Genomic DNA, 22,700 nt, shown 5'->3' with positions numbered 1-22,700 from the left:
GAGGCTGCCAGATCCTGTGTGATCCTGATTGGTGCTCCTTGATATTTCAATTGTCTCTTTCTGGCTTCTTGTAAGATTTTTTCTTTTGCTTGGAAACTGTTGAACTTGGCAATTATATTTCTGGGTGTTTTCTTATCTGGATCGGATGTCACGGGTGTTCTATGAATCCTTTCAATTTCTATATTGCCCTCTTGTTGTAGGACTTCAGGGCAATTTTGCTGAATAATTTCTGTTAGTATGGAGTCCAGGTTTCTATTAATTTCTGGTTTTTCTGGAAGACCAATTATTCTCAAATTGTCTCTTCTAGACCGGTTTTCTTGGTCTGTCACTCTCTCATTGAGATATTTCATATTTCCTTCTATTTTTTCAGTCTTTTTACTTTGTTTTATTTGTTCTTGTTGTCTTGAGAGATCATTAGCTTCTAATTGCTCAATTTTAGCCTTTAGGGACTGATTTTCGGCTCTAAACTTTTCGTTTTCAGCTATGATCTTTTCAATCTGGTCATTTCTGGTGTTCAATTTGCTTATGAGTTCATTTGATTTCTGAGCCTCACTTTCCAATTGCAAGATTCTACCTTTTAAACTGTTATTTTCTTGCCAGATCTCTTCCATCTTCCTCAGAATCTCAGTTTTGAACTCTTCCATAGCTTGTGACCCGTTTTCCTTATTTGAGGAGGGTCCGGATGCTTGTTTGTTCTCCTCCTCTGTTTGCTGGGTTGTCTGGATTTTCTCTGTGTAAAAGTTGTCGAGTGTTAAAGACTTCTTTTTATTGTTGTTTATCTTTCTCTTCTGAACTTCCTGATTCTGGGTAGCCATCATTAGCCCAGCAGCTTCTCAGCTTTATCCTCGCGCTCGGGGTCTGTCCGCGGTCTTTTGGCTCCTGAGGTCTGAGTTCTGGTTTTTTCCAAGGTCAAGCCCCCTGGTGGACCACCTTGCTTGATCCTCTGCTGGAGGTTTCTTTACAAGTCTCAGGGCACTGCTTCCACAGTCGTATACCCATCTGCACTGGTTCCCCACTCAGGGTTTCAGAGCTTTAGCTTGTGGCTGTGTCTGCCTCCACCCACGCCTCCAGCTGTGCCTGCACTCTGAGCCCGCGCTCTGCACCCTGAGCCCTCGCTCTACACCCTGGGTCAGCTCTCGGCGCCCTGCTCCCGTGCTCAAATTTTGTGTGCGTTCGTTAGCTTTTTGGGGTCCTAAATCTTGCTGCTCTCAGGAACAGGCCCCGGAGCTGCCAATGACTCGATGGGTGCCCCAAACTTGCTCTATTTCTTTTTAGCTGGCTTCAGGCGCTATAGGTGTTGTGTGTGGAGGGGTTGGGGGTGGGGTGGTTGCTCAGCCCGCGATTTAGTGAGAGCTGTTTCACCCCTTTATAGCATGGAAATGCCTCAATTCCACGTACCTTCCACGCTGTGCCCTGTTGTGGGGTTCCTCCATTCATCTGGACTTGTTTTTATGTCCCCTTGAGGAGTTTTGTGTGTTTCGGTCAGGAGAGGTTAAGAGCTGCTTCTTACTCTGCCACCATCTTAACCTGGAACCGGCACTCAGTTTTTTTTTTTAACATTTATTAATAATCATTTTTAACATAGTTACATGATTCATGCTCCTACTTTCCCCTTCACCCCCGCACTCCCCCCACCCACGGCCGACGCACATTTCCACTGGTTTTGTCATATGCCGGCACTCAGTTTTGAGATTCAATATTTTTTGAAAAATGGTGGAAATTGTTTTTACATGTTAGTAAGGGGAAAATAAAATTTTTAAAAAGGAAAGCAATTTATGATTAAGAATGAGTATTGAACATTTAGAGCTCGAATGAACCTCAGATGTTATCTATTCCAACCCTCTCATTTTACAAATGAGGAAATTAAGATAAAGATTATCTTAGATTACTTCAAAATCTGAAAATTTGCCTTTATAATTACAAAAGAATATGCTCCCTTAACTGAATTTCTGGGCACTTTCTGAAGAATATCATGTTGTGCTTTCTAAACCTAATATATTTTGTACTCAACTAAGTACTTGTACTATTAACAGAAAGCCACCAATCCTTATAGAGTATTTTAAAATCAGGTATTTTTTTTATTTTTTAGAAGAATTTTTTCCATGGTTACATGATTCATGTTCTTGTTCTCCCCCCCACCCCTAACCCCCGTAGCCAATGCACATTTCCACCGGTTTCTTCATGCCTATTTCCATATTATTGATAATTGCACAAGGGTAGTTATTAAGAGTCTACATCCCGAATCATGTCTGCATCAACCCATGTGTTCAAGCAATTCTTTTTCCTTTATGTTTCCACTCCTATAGTTCTTCCTCTGAATGTGGGTAGTGTTCTTTTCCATAAATCCTTCAGAATTGTCCTGTCATTGCACTGCTGCTAGTACAGAAGTCCATTTCATTCGATTTTACCACAGTGTATCAGTCTCTGTGTATAATGTTCTTCTGGTTCTGCTCCTTTTACTCTACATCAATTCCTGGAGGTCATTCTACTTCACATGGAATTTCTCCAGTTCTTTATTCCTTTGAGCACAATAGTATTCCATCACCAACAGATACCACAATTTGTTCAGCCATTCCACAATTAACGGACATACCTTCATTTTCCAGATTTTTGCCACCACAAAAAGCGCAGCTATAAATATTTTTGTACATGTATTTTCCCCTATGATCTCTTTGGGGTACAAACTCAGCAATGGTATGGCTGGATCAAAGGGCAGGCAATCTTTTAACGCTCTTGGGCATAGTTCCAAATTGCCATCCAGAATGGTTGGATCAATTCACAACTCCACCAGCAGTGCATTAATGTCCCAATTTTGCCATATCCCCTCCAATATTCATTTCTCTCCCCTGCTGTCATTTTAGTCAGTCTGCTGGGTGTGAGGTGATACCTCAGAGTTGTTTTGATTTGCATTTTTCTAATTATTAGAGATTTAGAACACTTTCTCATGTGCTTATTGATATTTTTGATTTCATTATCTGAAAATTGCCTATTCATATCCTTTGCCCATTTATTGATTGGAGAATGGCTTGTTTTTTTGTACAACTGATTTAGCTTCTTGTATATTCGAGTAATTAAACTTTTGTCAGAGTTTTTTGTTATAAAGATTTTTCCCCATTTTACTGTTTCTCTTCTGATTTTCATTGCATTTGTTTTTGTTTGTACATTTCTACATATTTCCAAAACATCACAGCAGCAAGAGTTAAAAGGAGAAGCCATTTAAAATCACCCTAGACAATATAAAATACTTAGGAATCTAGCTACCAAAATAAACAAAGGAATTATACGAACACAACTACAAAACACTTTCCAGACAATTAAAACTAGATCTAAACAATTGGAAAAACATTGATTGCTCATGGGTAGGATGAGCTAACATAATAAAAATGAACATTCTACCCAAATTAATTTACTTATTTAGTGTCATGCCTATCAAACTACCAAGAAACTTTTTTTACAGAATTAGAAAAAAACTATAACAAAGTTCATTTGGAAGTACAAAAGATCAAGAATATCAAGGGAAATAATGAAAAAAAAATGTGAAGGAAGGGGGCCTAGCAGTACCAGATATTAAACTATACTATAAAGCAGCAGTCATCAAAACAATATGGTACTGGCTAAGAGACAGAAGGGAGGATCAGTGGAATAGACTTGGGGTAAGTGACGTGAGCAAGACAGTATATGATAAACCCAAAGAGCCCAACTTTTGGGACAAAAATCCAGTATTTGACAAAAACTGCTGGGAAAATTGTAAAACAATATGGGAGAGATTAGGTTTAGATCAACATCTTACACCCTACACCAAGATAAATTCAGAATTGGTGAATGACTTGAATATAAAGAGAGAAACTATAAATAAGTTAAGTGAACACAGAATAGTATACCTGTCAGATCTCTGGGAAAGGAAAGATTTTAAAACCAAGCAAGAGTTAGAAAATATTACAAAATGTAAAATAAGTAATTTCTATTACATTAAAATAAAATTTGCTTATTTTTGAAAAGAAATTAGGTTACAATTTACTCACTAGGTGAGAAAATTACCATAGCAAAGATGAATATATCTGCCATTAACATCATTACTGTCTTTATTTTTTTTTTACCTTTGCCATTCTTTTTTATTAAGAAAATTTTTCTATGGTTATATGATTCTTGTTCTTTCCTTCCCCTCCTCCCACACCCCTCCCATAGCCAACATGCAATTCCACTGAGTTTTACATGTGTCATTGATCAAGACCTATTTCCATATTATTGATATTTGCACTAGGGCATTACTGTCTTTAAATGAAGCATTTGATTAAAAAGCTTCCTTGGTTTTAAAGGAAATCTCTTGATGTGAGATTTATATACATATACATATATAATGTGTTATATATAACATCCAGTTTATAACATATGCATATTATATACGCATATACACATACATACATCAACCAAATTGATTGCAAACTGACAAGTGGCATTTTAAATTCTTAACCATCCTTCCTGATCAAAGATTTCTCAAAAAAAGGCAAGGATGTGGTAATTTTGTCATACTATTGACAAATTACTTATTTTTCCATACTTCTATTACTTAATTTGTAAAAATAACACATGAGAGACTTTTGAAGGCTGTCAGAATGCAAAATCAAGATGAAACTATACAAAATAGATTCTTTGTAAAGAAATGTTAAGTACCTGAGTATCAACCCACTTAGTTCCATTCTGAGTATGAATTACTCTTCCATAGTAGTGGACAGGTAGCATGAATTCTGGACGAGCTTTCTCCCAGGGGTTACCATGCCTTAGCCAATCATCTGCTTCTTCTACCTGGAAAAAGACACCAGATATATTCTCCAAAGTTTAAATTTAATCACTGAACCTTGTAAAATCAAAAAAGCCTTTGACTAGAGAACTTGATCCCTAAACTCAAAAACTCTTCTTTAAGAGAAAGGATAAATATAATTTACCACAAGGAACTTTTGCTTTTTTAAACTAGTGAGAACATCTCTTTTCCTTCTGTTGCAAACAATATTTAACTTCTGTTTTAGAAGTTGTTGTTTGAAAAATATAGTATATGAAAATTACTTAATGGACTCTCTGTGATCTAAGAAAATGGGTGAAAATACTGATTAAACAAACATCACAGCCAAACTAGCAGCCTTAGAAGAACCTGAATTAATTAGGCCACTAACAATTACCGATGATTTGGATCTATCCCTTTCCTCTAATGACAAGGAAGTGGGAAAATGGAAGCAAAAATTTAAAGCTAAACAGATAAATGGAGTATGGGTGTCATCTGAAGACAAACCCCTGCTCCCTAGAAATTTCTATAACCAAATTTGTTACTCCATCCATAAACATGGTCATTTCATCATCCAAGGCATTGTAGACTCTGTTAAAAGAGTATGAAGAGGGCAGCTGGGTAGCTCAGTGGAGTGAGAGTCAGGCCTAGAGACAGGAGGTCCTAGGTTCAAACCCGGCCTCAGCCACTTCCCAGCTGTGTGACCCTGGGCAAGTCACTTGACCCCCATTGCCTACCCTTACCAATCTTCCACCTATGAGACAATACACCGAAGTACAAGGGTTTAAAAAAAAAAAAGAGTATGAAGAGTATGGATAGCACCTGGAATAACTACAATTGCCTCCAAAGTATGTACAGTTTGTCCTTAATTTCAACACGCCTTCCAAGGAAAAGCCTTTGGTGGATGTCCTCTTACTTATACACCATTTGAGCATTTACAAATTGATTTTATCTCTATGTCAAAAGCATATAGATATAAATTTTGTCTGGTGATAGTCAAGCAGCTGACCAGGTGGCTTGAAGCATTTCCTACTGCTCGGGCCACAGAGCTTTTGTTGCCAAAGTTCTTTGGAAAGAAATTATTCCTTGTTTTGCACATATCGATTCAGATAAAGGAACTCATTTTACTGATTTGGTCTTATTGCAAATTTATTCATGTTGTAAGAATAAACAGAGCCAGTACCCAAATGTTATGAGAGAAGGGGAGAGAGAGAGTCTATGAGGTGAGACTCTCTTCCAGCTCTCCCCTCCCACCGAATATACACTGCGGTAGACTTTGAGGGGGTGTTACTCCAAAACTGAGTGACCTGGATGGTCATGCTGCCCCACAGGAGTTGGGGACAAGGCTTCTCTATAAGATGAGGTATTGGGGACTCCAATCCGATTCTGAATGAGGGCAGAGTTCATGCAAGCCTCACTTCAGGTCAGTCAACTTCATAGCAAATGATCTAGCTTCAAGATGGAGGCAGCCAGACCAAGCTGTGATTCCCCTCCCCCTCATCTCTCAGGCACTCTGGAATGCTATGTGACTAATGAATGTTTTTTTTATTAATATCAATATAGGGATTGGGGAAAGGGGTGAAGGGCAGAGGGATTTTAGGGTGCCCTCTTCTCTATTTCTATGGGGTTCATCACTCGGGTGGGAACCTTTGTGGTTCCCACTCCTAAGCATCTCCCCCCTTGTCCCTTCTCCTTCTCTTTCTATTTCTATCCTTTTCTATAATTGTAAGTTAGACTTGAAAGGGTCTCTCAGCAAGGTTGGGTAATGGGGGAAGGAGCCTAAGAGATCATTCCCAAAATGGAGTTCCAAAACTTAGCTAACTCGATGATTGAATTCTTGCTGGGTGAGATGCAATGGAATCTTTGACCAGGGAATTAGGGTTTCAATGTCCAAAGAAAGATCCTTAAGAAGCCTTCAGGACTGGATCAGAGCTGAGATGTTCTCCTCCGTCTCTCAGTCCTCCTCTGGAAGTTCCTCCTTCTCCTTCTCTTTCCTCTGGAGAATTACCCAGAATTCTCCCTGGTCCCAACTGTCAGTAACTGTCACCAATGGCCTTCTTCTGGCTCTTTTTGTCCCATCTCCCATCCTTACAATGTTTGGGGATAACTCCTTAATTTCATATACCATATGAACCATATACCCAGAGCTCCGGTCAAGTTGAAAGAATAAAGAACTTAAAACTAAGATTGGCAAATTGTGCATGGAGACTCATTTAAAATGACCCCAAATTCTACCTCTGGCCCTATTTTACCTCAGAAACATATCCAGAGGTGATTTACATATCTCACCATTTTAGATGTTATTTGGACATCCACCTATTCAGGCACAACCATTTACCCTTACCTATACCTCATTGTTAGGAGGGGATACAATCATTGCCACTTATATCAGATAATTACAAATGAAATTGCAAGAACTCCATGACTCTGGAGCTGCTGTTCCAGCAGGCCCTATAGACTTCTCGCTTCATGATTTGAACCCAGATGATAGTGTGTACATAAAGAATTTCAAACATACTAGGTTGACTGAAACTGCTTATGATGACCATTCCAGATCCTATTGACTACACCAACAACCATTAAAATTGGGGAGAGAGACTCATGGATTCATTGTAGTCATGTAAAATGAGTATCCTCTATTGATAATGAATAATTGCCTGTACTTATTATATGCCTGTACTACTTATATTTAACTATTGACTGTATTTGAATATTGATTGTGATAAGACTTCCCTATTGCTAGATTTGTACTATTTTGTTGCACTGTATTGGGTTAATCCTTGTACTTGAACAATACATATACTACCTTACAACAGAATGTCTGTATTAGTGACCTATATTGACTTGATATGCCTTTTGTAATATTTTGTGCCTTTTGAGATTTTTTTGTATTTTCTTCAATGTATTATTGCTTTATCTTCTCATTTGTACTCATACTGTGGATCATGCCAAGTTAAAGAAGAAATATATGTTATTTTTTGGAAATTAGCCTCTATACTTTACCTCTGTGATTATGAAACTACATATTTTTAATATTTTTGTTTTTTCTTTCTATGTATGCCATACAGTATTTGATTTTTTCTCTCATTTTTTTTTACATTTAAAGCACATGTCACCAGTATTAAAAATATTTTTGATTGTTTTGATTTTTGCAATACAACAAGCTAAGATGTCCATTTGCCTAGCTTATAAATGCATACTCAAAAAGCTTTGGTATATGGAAACCTGCCACTCATTTAAATATTATGAGACTTTTGCTCAATGAATATGTCTAATCCAAGGAGAAATGGATCACAAAGGAGCTTAGAAGTTGACCTTCAAAGTGCCAAATGAGCACAAAAAGGTAAAAGAAACCAAACTAATTCTACAGGGATTGATGACATTCTGAGCAAAAGAGAGCAAAGACTTGATCACATGTGAGATTCAAGGTTGCAGCGCTTAACATATGTTAAGACATTGAACTTCCTTGTACCACACTCTATATCAAGTACACAACATTGATTGTTCTGGCTCCATTATCCCTGAAAGTGAAGAAAAGGACTGAACTGGGAAATAGTATTTCCCATTTCTTTTGAGATCTATTCTCTTTTTCAATTTCTTTCATGATGTGACAACTTACTGGAGTCCAGGCTGCTAAATTGGGTTAGTGAGTGATTGTTGTTGCAAAGCTTATGGGACAAGGATTGGTACAAGAACCTGTTGTGATTTGTGAATTTTTTCCCTTTTTCCCCAGAAATTTTTTTTCTTTTTTCTTCTCACATTTTTGATATTCTATATTTCCTTCAGAAGTTATTTTTTAATTATTTCTTTGTATTCTTTGATATTTTTGATAATTGATTTGCATACCTTATGACTTGACCATGTATCCCTGTGTGATTCCTATATGTATCCCTGTATCCTCCTCAGGGGGGAATGTGTTGTTATTCTCCTCAGGGGGGACTATGTTATTGCTGTGAATTTGGATTTGAATTTGACCCTAATTTAGGACAGAAGACTACCTCCCAGAATCCAGAAGGCACCATAAAGATGCCTGTAGAGACCACATGCTACACCAGAAGATCCGGAGTGAACTTTGAGATATGGCGAATTTGAACTTTGGGGGGTCCATTTTGAATGAACACTCTTATGCCAAAAAGGGGACTGCCCCCTAATTGGCTTTTTGTCAATGCATCTAACATTGGTTTTGTTCTTTCTCCCTTTTATTTCCGAATTATTGTAAGTTTTAATTTTATTATGTTTTCATGATCCACTGGGGAGACTGGTCTCCCAAAGGATCACAGTGGGGGAATGTATACTTGGAAAATCTTGAATCCCAAGAAACTACATTACCCAAACTTCCTGTCTGTATTACCCACAATTCCTTTTTCTTTCTATTTACATGCGTCTTTTGCGTGATTGAATATAAGTTTTGGGTAATGCCCCTCTAGCTCTCTCTTATATGTGAATTGAGTGGTGACTGCTCACTCTTCCACGTGAAGTGAGTGGGTAATGTTCCCTCTGTTCTCTAGCTTTCTAGTTAAATATTAATAAATCTTTATAAATATTATACTTTGGGGATAGAGAATATTAACTTTAAAATCCACACTGGTCTATTTCTATTATTTTGGCTCATTCCATTATATTTGCCTTGACTTCAAGTCTTTTATTGATATTTGCCCCTTCAAAATACCTAGATAATAATGTCATTCTTATGAGTTATAGATGACATTCTCCCATATAAGAATTAAGCCATTTGACCTTTTGGATTACATTTTATTGTTCTTCTTATGGGTAGAATTTTCTACTGAGTTCTGGATTTCCCCCAAAGAATAGTTGAAACTCTTTTAGTTCATTAAATATCCATTTTTTACTTTTTGTAATTATGCTGAACTTTGTTACATGTGTTATTCTTGGTTTTAAACTCCATTCTTTTGCTCTTTGAAATATTATGCTCCATTCTCTTTGTTCTTTTAATATTGAGGCTGCTAAATCTTGTTATTCTAACTGTAGCTCCACGGTATTTATTTATTTTTTCTTTTTGTTTGTAGTATTTTCTCCTTAATCTGGGGGCTACAGAATTTAATAATAATGTTCTTGTGCATTTTTATTTTAGGTCTCTTTGAGTTGTAATTGATGGATCCTTTCAATTTCTATTTTTCTCTCTGGTACTAGAATTTTACGGCAGTTTTCCTTGATGACTTCTTGGAGTTTGGGATCTAAAATCTTTTTTTCCCATAACTTTCAACCTTGCTTTCTTCCAGGTTAATGAAGCTATAAATTCAAACTTTTTGTTGTTTTTCTTCCTAAAAAGCTGTAAAACCCTTCCCTGTAGAAAACATGGTATAAATGAAGGAGGGGAGAGAAATACAGAACAAGATTTAGTTATATCAAAGCAAATCCTTACCTCAGTTTCAACACAAGTACCATGTAGAGTTCAAAATAAATAATGCAAATAATGCTAATATAGGGTTCCAGCCACCCTGTGTAAATTTGACAATGTACTTGAATTAATTAAGCCAGCTGTTCTTAACAGAATGGCAGCATAGATGAATTCAGGGCATTTGACCAATGACTTAAAACCTTTCACTGATACTCAGAATAAAATTCAAGAAAAAAATAAGCAAATGCCAGCAGTCAAACAAGTTTGCTTTTATTGATGGGAATAATAGAAGAATTTTTGTTTCTTGGAAAACACAAATAAGATATTGATGTCTGGAAGTGACCATGTAATATTAGAAAAATGAATTATATTGTTGTCATGGTCCTATCTAGCTGGTGGATAAAAGTATAATTCTTTCACTTGAATAAATCATTAATGTATAGTTAAAATGCAGTCATGCTGAGCAAAATTGAGTCAGCTTCATTTCTACTTCACATGTGCTGGCTGAATTGCTAGAGTGGAGAAAAGGATTAAAGTTTTAAATTAAGGGAAAAGAAAAAAAATGGAATAAAAGAAGTTCCCTAAGAATTTTACAATGAGTATTTTATTGTAGAAATCATCTGAGAAAGGGTTAAAATTCTTTTCAGCCTTTTTTATATCTCAGCCAATTATGCTAGTTTTTTCCTCATTTTCTTTAAGTATATTTGTTTTTATTGTATTGACTCTTAGCAAGGGGAAATAGGAGGAATGCTGGGAGAAATGTTGATGATATATAAAATAATATCAATAAATTTTAGTTAATGAAAGAGAAAAAGATCCAAATATACTTTAAAGGGCCTGATTTAAATCTCAGCAAAACCCTTCAGACTATGATGAAATCTAGATTTTTTTAAAAATGGATTGATTGCATAATCAATAAAATATTTGAAGATGTGTTGTATACTCCAGGATGCATTATATAAAATAAGTGAATTTAATAAAAAATTTTAAAAAAATATATTGTTTTAAACAATTTAAAAGATTCAAAATGTAAGGCAGTGAAGTTGATTTTTTTAGAATTAAACTGCACAGTAGAAAAAACAACAACATTTATTGTTGATTGTAGATACTTATGCATTTAAGAAAAGTATAAAAATTTGACCAGGTTCAGTAAATATAAATAGCAAATCACACCTCTTTTCCTGATCACAAGAAACACAATACTATATCACTAAATATATTAATAGTTTAATCTGGGCAGGAGTTAATTACAACACTCAACATTATTCCATTTGTGCTGACTGTCACTAAGAGTGTGAAGTTCTTTTTTGTTTTAATTGAAGTGTGTGACTTGCAATAAATCTACTTAATATTAAATGATAGAATAGACAAAGAAATAATTTTTAAAATAATGTATTTTTTTACATCTTAAATGTATTTTCAAAATACATCCATACCTTAAAAAGAGGGAGAAATTATAAGTGGAGATTCATAGATATCTACCTGCCAACCCCCTTGGATCTTTTGATTGAAGATTCCATATTCATATCGGATTCCATATCCATAGGCTGCAAGGCCAAGTGTTGCCATAGAATCTAGGAAACAGGCTGTCAAATAATAAATACAGAGAACATATCAATTTAATTGAACAACATTTAACAAAAATATTTCAAAAACAAGGAATCTGTAAAATTTATCTCTGTGGGAGGCCAAACAACACATACAAACACACTAGCATTTGAGGAGTGATTATCTTAATATTAACCATTACTTCCAAAAGTAATTACTTGAAAATGAATACATTCAAGAATAAGATTAATTGTCCTCTTGTGCATGTGGGTGTTTATTACACATATACATGTAAGTAAAGCATTGTTGTCTTTCTTTTTTTTTTTAAATAATAGATTTACGCTAACATTTTTACTTCTAAATATACTATATGAACTTTGGACTTAACTCCACAAAGTACAAAAATTCCCTGAGGAAAATAATTCTTTAAAAAGCAGAGTGGTCCTAAAAGAAGCATGAAAGAATTTTTACAGTGGAGGGGAAAATGGAGGAGGAGGGGTGGGGAGATGTGAACATTATTTTCATCAGTCTTGGCTCAAACAGGGAAGAACATACACAATCAATTGGGTTTAAATGTAATATAGTGTAAGGTAAGTAGAGGAAGTAAGAAGTAAGTAAGTAAGAAGAGGAAGGAGATAAGATAAGAAATAGAAAAGAAGGCAAATAGGAGTTCAGAAACTAAATAGAATGGAAAGTAATACACAGTAATGATAGTAATGATGATGGTTTAAGTTTTTTTTACAAATATCTCCACTAACAAGGCCTCACTTCTCAAATACATAAATGAGTTGAATATAAGAATACAAGTCATTCTCCAACTGATAGTCAGAGGATATGAATGGGCAGTTCTTAAACAAAGTAATTAAGACTCTCTATAGTAATGTAAAAATGCTCTAAATCACTATTAATTAGAGAAATGCAAATTAAAACTGCTCTGAGGTACTACCCCATACTGATCAGATTGGCTATTATGAGAGAAAAGGAAAATGATAAAACTTGGAGGGAATATGGGAAAGCTGAGATACAAATGCATTGTTGGGTGAGTTGTCAATTGATTCAATCATTTAGGAAAGCAATTTTGACCTATGCCCAAAGGGCTATAAAAAAGAGCATTAATTACTAGGTTTGAATCCCAAAGAGATCTTTTAAAACAGAGGTGGAAGGACCTATATGTACAAAAATATCTAAAGCATCTCTTTTTTTTGGAGGGGCAAAGATTTGGAAAGTGAGGGGATATCCATGAATTGGAGAGTGGCTGAGTAAGTTATAGTATATGATTGTAATGGACGTACACAAACTGAAGCAGAGCCAGGAGAATATTGTACAGTTACAGAAATACTTTATAATGAACAAGTGTGAATAACTGTATATATATATTGCAGAATACTCCATAATACAGTGATCCAAAACTATTCCCAAGGACTCAAGATTTAAAATGCCATCTACTTTGAGAAAAAAAGGGTGGAATCTAAAATCCAGACCAAAAGCAATTTTTTTCACATTCTTAATTTTTTTCTATCTGGGTTTCCTTCCACAAAGGGATTAATGTGGGAAAATGTTTTATGTGATTGCAAATGTAATACCTATTTGAGATTGTTTACCATCTTAAAGGGGTGGGAGTAGAGGAGAAAGGGAGGCAGGGAGAGAAATTGAGACTCAAAATTCTTCAAAAATGTTGGAAACTTTTTAAATGTAATTGGGGAAAAATTAAATTAAAAAAGAACAAATAAAGACATATAAACAACTGGAGAATATTAATTATTCATGGTTTGGATGAGTGACTATATTAAAAATGGTCATTTTACCTGTTTATTATTTATTCAGTGCCATACTAATTGAACTATCAAAATGTATTTTATAAAGCTAGAAAAAATAATAACAGTATTCAACGGGAAGAACAGAAAGTCAAAAAATATCATTAATAAATATCAAATAAAACTTTTTAAATAAAATTCTGTCAAATGAACCATAACAATTTAATGAAGAAATCATTCATTATGATCAAGTTGGATTTATACTACAGATGCAAGTATAATTCAACATTAGGAAAGTTATTAATGTAATTCATTTTAAAACAAGTTTCTCTAAATAGATGTTGAAAATAAAATTTGATAAAGTAAAACATTAATTTATGGTAAAAATCCTACAATATAGAAGATACTTTGCTGGCACTGGATGCAACTGACTGGCAACTCTATTTTCCACAAACAGATCACAGTCTGAAGGGAGACACGAGTGCTTGTGATTGGTCACAAGAGTGTAGAGGTCCTGACCATGGTTTCAGGGCCAAGAGGAACAACAGCATTTGTGTCTTCAGGTGATCATGGGAGCTGGTCACAGTTACAGCATCAAGATGAGCAACAGTACTTGTGACTATAGGAGAGGATAGAGTCTATCTGAATAGTCCAGAGCTTTGACCAGGAAAGCAAAGACCACATCCCTCCTAGGACAGTACCACCTTGAAAGCACTGAAAATTTGCAGACTCTTGGAACTACCTGTTATGTTGATCTTAACAGAGATATTTGGGGAAGCTGAAGAGATGGCTTGAAACTAGAAACTTGTAGGAGTCACACACACAGGCTTGAGTGAGTAGGGAGGGGTAGGTACTCCTTACTCTCACCCCTCCCACCAAGCATTTGGAAATCAGTTGGAAATGGAGGCAGGACTGATGTCCTCTGGCAAGGCTCAGCAAGGCAAATCTCTAATGGTGTTCACTTTCTCAATTTATATTCCCCACAGGTTTGACTGAGGGACAATAGGAGAAGCTTGATGTCTTGCAGTTATCAGGTACAGACGAATCTAACTTGTATGGGCTGATATCTGAAGGAAACTTAGCTGAAGTTGGATGTAAATATCCCTAGAATAATAAACAGGCACTGCTCCCAAAAGATGAAGTTTTTACAGAGGAAGGGAAGGCAGGGAAGGGGTTTCAAGGATTTGGACAAGATCTGGGAAGCCCTGAACTGTTAGGTAGAAACTGCTCCTCCCCCACAGGAGGTAGTGGTAGACTTTTAGCTAGCTTGCCCTCAAGCCTATAATTATCACTTCTAATATCTAAAATAACTAAGTAACAATTGTGCTGTTGCTAGAAAGGTCTAGTTCAGCTAAGCAAGCAAATCACTGAGCAGAACCAAGATGGTTCTTGTCCCAGATGGCCTCCAAAGCAATCCCAAAACTGGGAACCACAAGCAGAGTGACCTACTCACTTTAACCCCAGGAATCAACTGTTTAACTGCTTTCAAACTGTTCCCTTGTGGGAAGCCAATAAGAGAATAGATAAAAATCTGAGACTCCTCTTTTGACCCCTTTTGTAATCCTTGTGATTTCTTATTGAAAAGTATTGTGGCCTTATTGAAAAGTTTTAAGTTCCTAGCAAACCTGAATTTAAAGGGTTAATACTGTTCCCATTTGGCCAGGAATGCAGCTACAACCAAGGCCAAAACCTTAGCAGGGGCAATTCAACCCTGAGAAAAATACTCCCCAACTTGGCTTTCTGATAAGAACCCAGTCAAAATTCAGCCTTGGCCTTGGTCTGTTCTGAAGCCCATGAGACTTTTTGTGTTTTGATATGACATAATTTGTAACTTCTGCGCATCTGCAAAGTTTTGGGGTTTTTTTTTGTGTGTGTAAAATGAGTCTTGAAATATATATAATAAACTCCATGCTCCTGGAGCCAAAACTGAAAGCATGAGGTAAAAGACAACTCCAGTGTCCCTTTATTTCCTTATCAACTAAACTGTCCTTATCAGATTATCAGAGATGATAAAGAGATCTTGAGATTTGGCGCCTGAACCTTGGGTCACTGGATTCAGGTAAATATTTGCCCTCCCCCTCAGACAACTCTCAAATTACGACAGTTTAATTTCTGCTGGAAGAAGGGCAAGAAATCCAGAGTTTTCTCCCCTTAAGGGAAGACACTAGAAGTAAAAGAATAGATTAACAGGATGGGTCATAGTGAATCAAAGGAAAGAAATCTTTTTATTGATATAACTAAGTACATCCTCAGAAAATGGGGAGTAAAAATTAGTAAAGAACAGCTCACTAAATTTCTTGATCTTATTCAAAATTGTAGCCCGTGGATTCCATTAGAATTCTGGCAAAAAGTTGGCAATGATTTTGAAAAAGTATTATACTGAGCACAGATCAGAACAAGTGCCAAAAAATTTCATCGGCTGCTGAAAAAACAACTTTGTTATCTGGTCAGAATGCAGAGAATGAAATCTTTAAGGTTTCAGTGTTAGAATCAGAGGAGGAGGAAAAGGCTCATCATAAATCAAAACAGAGCTTTAAAATTCAAATGAAAAAGTTACTAGCAGCGGACCTTCCTCCACCTAAAAACCTCTCTTCAAAAGAGGAAAGAGAGATAAAAGCAGAGGAGCCTCTGCAGCTTGAAGCTCCAGCTCCGCAGCCACAGCCCCAGAATATAGGGTTTAAAGGAGCCCTAAAAGTGCTCGGAAGGACGGAGACATATCATTCTATTTCCCAGTTATTTTTAGAGCAGGTAAATTAGATGATGATGAAGAAGTAGCTCCTACATGGGAGGCTCTTCCCTACAAAGTGTTAAAAGAAATTAAGACAGCTTGTGCATCATATGGTCCTGCTTCTCCATACACTTTAAATTTGTTGGAAACTTTGGGGGCAATTTGGATGACCCCCTTTGATTGGATTCAGACCTCAAGATATTCCCTTTCTTCAGGGGACTACCTCTTTTGGAAATCAGAATTTGATGAATTGGCAAAACAGAAGGCAGCCATTAATAAGAAACAGGGTATCAGAGTTACTAAAGAATTCCCTGGAATTCTGGGTAAGGCTTGACCCTGTATCTTGCAGGAATTCCACCCTGCCATTTTCCATGTTGCACTACCCCTGAAAGCAATAGCACAAAAAAGCCTGAAGCTTGGCATAGTACCTCCCCATCTCCAGGCAAATAAACTCTAACTTTTAACATATAACTTTCAACAGTATAAAGAAAAAGGCTATAAAATTGAGTAAATAATAAAAAAGAACAGTATCATGAAAAGCCACCACAATGACAGGAAAGATCAGGATATAAACTTAGAAGATGTCAACAATGTGAAAACAGCTCTAAACAAAGCCTCAAAGAAAAATTTTAAGTGGACCCAAGGCTAATAAAAATTCCTAGAAGTTAAAAAAAGACATAAGTGTAGTAGAGGAAAAATTGGGGAAAGAATTGAGAATGATATAAGAAAATGAAGTAAAGAGAATTAGCAGCTTGGTAATATACACACAAAGATTGAAGAAAATATTAAAAAACAGAACTAGCCTAATGAAGCAAAAAAGAAAGAGGCACAAAAATTTACTGAAGAAAAGAATCCTTTTAAAGGCAGAATAGACTTGAGGAGAGAGAAAATATGGTGGAATAGAGGAAGAGAATCCTTAAAATTTCCCCAATTCTTGAAACAAAACAGTGCCTCAAAATGAATTCTGGAGTGGCAGATCCAACAAACAGATGGGGGGCAAGGTAATTTTCTATCTCAGTATGACTTCGAAGTTTGGCAAGAAAGTTCTGCTTTGTTGAGGTGTAAGAGGAGCTCAGTATACTTTATATCACACCCAGTGACAACCCCTCACCAACACTCAAGGTCCAAATAGGGGGTTAAAATAGTAATGAGGCTCTGAGCCCCTGCACAAGGCAGCCCACAGCAGACCATGCCCAGCTGGTGCAAGCCAACTGCAGGGCTTGGAGAAAACTAAATCATCAGCAGGAAGTGACTTCCAGAGATCTTAGTCCACAGGCAGTAAAGAGGTCTGAAAACTAGTCAGAAGGATATTTAAAAAGACCTTTGATGACACTGGGTATAGGACTCCTTTGTATCACCCATATATGATTCTGGGTTCCAGGTCAAGAAAAAGAGGGAATACTAGCAGAAGCAAAGAAACTCTTCACAACTATAAGGGGAAAAGGGTGCTTGTGATCACTCACAGACCAGACCAGTTTTCATTCGATCCAGACATTGGCCATAAGGTTTCATGTGTCTATCTCTAACTCGGACCATTAAAAACAACAAAATATAACAAAAGTCCTTCTGTCAAAATTTGCAAAGCAGGAGGATTTATCCCAAGATCTCAGCTTAATTCCTAAGGGGCTGTTCCTTGGTATTCTAGCTATGTCTCTTCTACTCTGTTCATTCTTATTTGGTGGGGACTGCTTGTGTCCCTTATTTGCTATAGGATTTTCCCCCCATATTTCTCTTTCTGAGATTTCTGGTCTCTGTTTTCTATTCACACTTGGCTAACTGCCTAGAAGCTTTAATCCTTCCTCTTTTGCTGCTTCTCTGCAAAGCAAAAAGGCTCTACTGTTTTGGGAAAACCTTGTCTGTCCCTTCCTACCAACAACTCAAACTGCCTCAAGCCATAGCAATTTGGCTAGAAATCAAGATGTCTAACTGGGATTAGTGACTCAATCTAGACTTCCCAGACCAGATGTCTTCCAAGCTAACTTTTCCCTGATTCCCTCACTTTTGGACTCACCAGATCTTTCACTGTGTCTTGTCTGAGATATCTTACAATCCAGAACACTAGTCACTCTAACCTTAAGCTCTAGTTCTAAAGAATCAAAGTATCTACCCCTCCTCAAACTGAGAGGGATGGACAACTTGCACAGGCTTTTTATTTAAAATAGCTCAGATTTAATTTCTGGACCTACACACATGCTACTAGCCCTAGCTCAAGACTCAGTTTTAAACCTACTCATCTCAATCTGCCTGGAAGCTTGCCCAATTTTTGAAAGTTCTATTTTATTTCCCTAATTAGCCTAATCAATCCTAATACTGTTTCAGGACTCTGTTTCCTGCTTCTTTAACACACTCACCTTCCACATCAAAATTTCTATTGATACTCATCCATGTAAATTCTCTGGCCAATTCTCTGCTCTGGAAGTGCTGGCTTAGCCTTAGTCTCTATTGGCCATTCTCTCTAATTGTTTGTTACTAGGTCCTTTAGAAGAAAATAAAAGGCTTTAATTCTCCTATTGTTCAGATAGATAAACTGAGGCATTCTCTAATGTTCGGTTTCCCAGTCAGGGAACCATCTATGTGGAGTGAAAATCTAGAATATCTTAATCACTCTAAATAAGAGAAGCTGATAGAATGCAAAGGCAGCTTTATTGGAAAAAAAGGTGGGGAAGGTGGGAGAGGGAAGGGAAGAAAAAGGAATACTATCCACAAGCTGCATGCTCAGGGCAAAATGTCTCTCTTTCTATGTACAAGCACAAACTTTTTATAATAATATTGATGTAAGATTTCCCCTCCCCACCATCCAACCCCAAACAGGTGTGGGGCTGTGACATTCACAATCTTTAGCACATGATTTTCAACATTACATACCTCTAAAAGCCCCCAGGATCAAAAACCTGTGACTATCATGTGATTTTCAGCTTGAGACAATAAAAAATCTCTGTTCCTTTCTCCTTCAGCTTATCTTGCCCCTCTTCTTAAAGCTGGCACACTTGTCAGATTTGAGATAAACTTTTTTCAAGGTTTTGAAAATAGGTCAGGAAAGCTAGAAAAAGATTTTTTGGAGAGGAAATTTTATTTTAAGTCTAAATGGAGTCTTGAAAGTTGGGCTTATAAGGCAAATACTACTCTGAGAATTACATGCTGAATCTCATCCCATACAACAGTAACAGCAACACTGTATGATGATCAAATATAAATGATTCAGTTATTCTCAGCATCCATAACAATTCCAAAGGACTCATGATGAAAATGCTATCCATCTCCAAAGAAAGAACTGATGGAATCTTAATGCATATTGAAGCATATTATTTTTACTTTATTTTCTTCATGATTTTTTTGCATGAATTTTCTTCCACAACATGACCAGTGTGGAAATATGTTTTGCACAATTGCTCACATATAGCCTGAATTAAATTGCTTATTGACTCAAGATGGGATAAGGAGGAAAGGAGGAAGAGAATTTGGAATTCAAGATTTTAGAAAATAAATGTTAAAAAAATTTACATATATTTGGGGAAAATAAAATATATTAAAAAGCAAAGTAGAGAGTATTGAGACTTCTGGTTAAGATGGAGGCAGAGTAAGAAGCAGCTGCTCGATCCCTCCTAACCGAAGCATACAGGACTCCTCAAGGGGACATAAAAACGAATCCAGACGAATGAAGGGACCCCACAACAGGGCACAGCATTGAAGGTACATGGAGTCGGGGCATTTCCACGCTATAAAGGGGTGAAACAGCTCTCACTAAAAAGCAAGAGGAAGAAACCCCTCCACTACCCTCACACCACGTACAGCCCAGAGGCCAACGCACAAGAGTGAAAGCAGGATTGGGGCACCCAGTAAGTCACTGGCAGCTCCAGGGCTTGTTCCTGAGAGCAGCAAGACTTAGGACCCCAAGTGGCTAAAGAACGCATGCGGACTTCCCTGAGCACTGGCCCGGGTGAAGACATTGCCCTAGGCGCGGACAAAGATCTCAAGTGCAGGCTAGGACCTCAAGTGGGGACCCTGTGCAGACGGGAACCCGGCTGTGGAAGCAGCCCCTGAGACTGCTGAAGGAGCCTCAGGCAGAGGGGCAGACCAGGGACTACCAGGAGGCTCGACCCAAAGAACAAGGAGACCAGATCCCTCGAGAGCCTAGAAAGCACAGACAGACCCTGAGTGTGAAGACAAAGCTGAGAAGGAGCGGGGCTAACAATGGCAAGCCGATGAACCCCAGAAGAGAAATATTATCAAGAAGAACTCTGGAACACTCAACAACTTTTACACAGAGAAAATCCAGACAACAGAGGAGGACAAACAAGTAATCATATCCAAACCTTCCCAAAACAATGAAAACTGGTCACAAGCTATTGAAGAGCTCAAAACTGAGATGTTGAGGAAGATGGAAGAGATTTGGCAAGAAAATAACAGTTTAAAAGGCAGAATTTTTGCAATTGGAAAGTGAGGCTCAGAAATCAAATGAAATGATAAGCAAATTAAACACTCAAAATGACCAGATTGAAAAGGAAAACCAGTCCCTAAAGGCTAGAATTGAGCAATTAGAAGCCAATGATTTCTCAAGACAACAAGAACAAATAAAACAAAGTCAAAAGACTGATAAAATAGAAGGAAACATGAAATATCTCAATGAGAAAGTGACAGACCAAGAAAACCGGTCTAGAAGAGACAATTTGAGAATCATTGGTCTTCCAGAAAAAGCAGAAATTAATAGAAACCTGGACTCCATACTTAAATAAATTATTCAGCAAAATTGCCCTGAAGTAACAAGAGAGCAATATAGACATTGAAAGGATCAATAGATCACCCTTTACACTGAACTCAGAAAAGTCAACACCCAGGAATATAATAGCCAAATTCAAGAGCTTTCAAGTAAAAGAAAAAATCTTACAAGAAGCCAGAAAGAGACAATTCAAATATCAAGGAGCACCAATCAGTGACACACAGGATCTGGCAGCCTACACACTAAAAGACCGCAAGGCTTGGAATACGATATTCAGAAAGGTAAGAGAGCTGGGCCTTCAGCCATGGATCAACTACCCATTGAAACTGACTATATACTTCCAGGGGAAAGTATGGGCATTCAACAAAATTGAAGATTTCCGAGTTTTTGCACAAAAGAGACCAGGATGAAATGGAAAGTTGGATATCCAACCACAAAAATCAAGAGAAACATGAAAAGGTAAATAAGAAACAGAGGGGAAAGAAAGAAAACTCATAATTTTTTAAATTTGACTCTTTAAGGGCTTAAATAAGATCTAATTATCTGTATTCCTATGTGGAGAAATTTTATGTATAATTCTCTGTAGTGAACTCTATTTACTATTATAATATTCACTATTATAGCAATCAGAAGAATAATTCATAGGGAGAGGACAGAATACTAAATGGTCTAAGATGACATGGGGGGGTGGGAAAGAGGGGAAGGAATAGTAGGGGACACCAAGAGAAATTTGAGTGAATAAGAAAAATAGGATATTCTATTACACACAAAGAGGCATGGGAAGGGGAGTGGATAAATACTATTATAAGAAGGAGAGAAAGAGAGCATTAAGAGGTAATATTTAAACCTTACTCTCACTGTAATCAACCTGTAGAGGGAAGAGTAGCTATATTATCCATTGGGATAAAAAACTCTATCTAACCCTACTGAGAAAGTCAGAATGGATAAACCAAAAGGAGCAGGGGAGTGGGGAGGTAAAAAAACAGAGAGGAGAAGAAGGGGGAGGGAATTCATTAGGCCATTAAAAATAAAAAGAGGAGAATAACAAGGGAGGGGGTAGAAAGGGAAGTTAATCAAGGGAGGGGATAAGGGATACCAGCTCAAAGCAAACCACTGTTTTAAAACAAAATAGTATAAGAAGAAGGAGTGGGACTAGGGGAGGATACAAAAATGTCAGTGAATACACAACTGATAATTGTAATTCTGAATGTGAATGGGATGAACTCTCACATAAAATGGAAGCAAATAGCAGAGTGGATCAGAAAACAAAATCCTACCATATGTTGTCTACAAGAAACACATATGAGGCCGGTAGACACACACAAGTTTAAGGTTAAGGGCTTGAGCAAAATCTTTGGGGCATCAAATGAGAAAAAGAAGGCAGGAGTGGCTATTATGATTTCTGACAAAGCCAAAGTAAAAATAAATATGATTAAAAAAGACAGGGAAGGTCATTACATCCTGATTAAAGGTAATATAAACAATGAGGAAATAACACTGCTCAATATATATGCACCAAGTGGTATAGCATCCAAATTCATAAAGGAGAAACTGGCAGAGCTCAAGAAGGAAATAGATAGTAAAACCATACTAGTGGGAGATCTAAATATTCCTCTTTCAGATCTAGATAAATCAAACCGAAAAATAAATAGAGACAAAAAGGAAAACACCTTCTTTTCAGCTGCACATGGTACATTCACAAAGATTGACCATGTAATAGGGCATAGAATCATTGCAAACAAATGCAAAAGAGCAGAAATAATAAATGTAACCTTCTCAGATCATAATGCAATAAAAATAATAATTAGTAAGGGCAC

General features: G+C 36.8%; 1 protein-coding gene across 3 annotated transcripts in view; it reads right to left on the bottom strand.

The window, feature by feature from the left end:
- The window catches only part of PYGL (glycogen phosphorylase L), a 127,038-nt gene that overhangs the window by 67,831 nt on the left and 36,507 nt on the right, over window positions 1–22,700 (bottom strand). For 2 of the 3 annotated variants that reach the window (XM_044664746.1, XM_044664747.1), the window contains 2 exons: window positions 11,619–11,722; window positions 4,672–4,803 (listed from right to left, as the gene is read on the bottom strand). In XM_044664746.1, coding sequence (XP_044520681.1) covers window positions 4,672–4,803; window positions 11,619–11,722 — 236 coding nt within the window. The remainder of the gene's footprint in view (window positions 1–4,671; window positions 4,804–11,618; window positions 11,723–22,700) is intronic. The other variant, XM_044664748.1, reaches the window with a different exon arrangement.

This window comes from Gracilinanus agilis, chromosome 2 (assembly GCF_016433145.1).
Source record: "Gracilinanus agilis isolate LMUSP501 chromosome 2, AgileGrace, whole genome shotgun sequence".
Taxonomy (NCBI): Eukaryota; Metazoa; Chordata; class Mammalia; order Didelphimorphia; family Didelphidae; genus Gracilinanus; species Gracilinanus agilis.
This window is presented reverse-complemented; position numbering and strand designations above follow the sequence as displayed.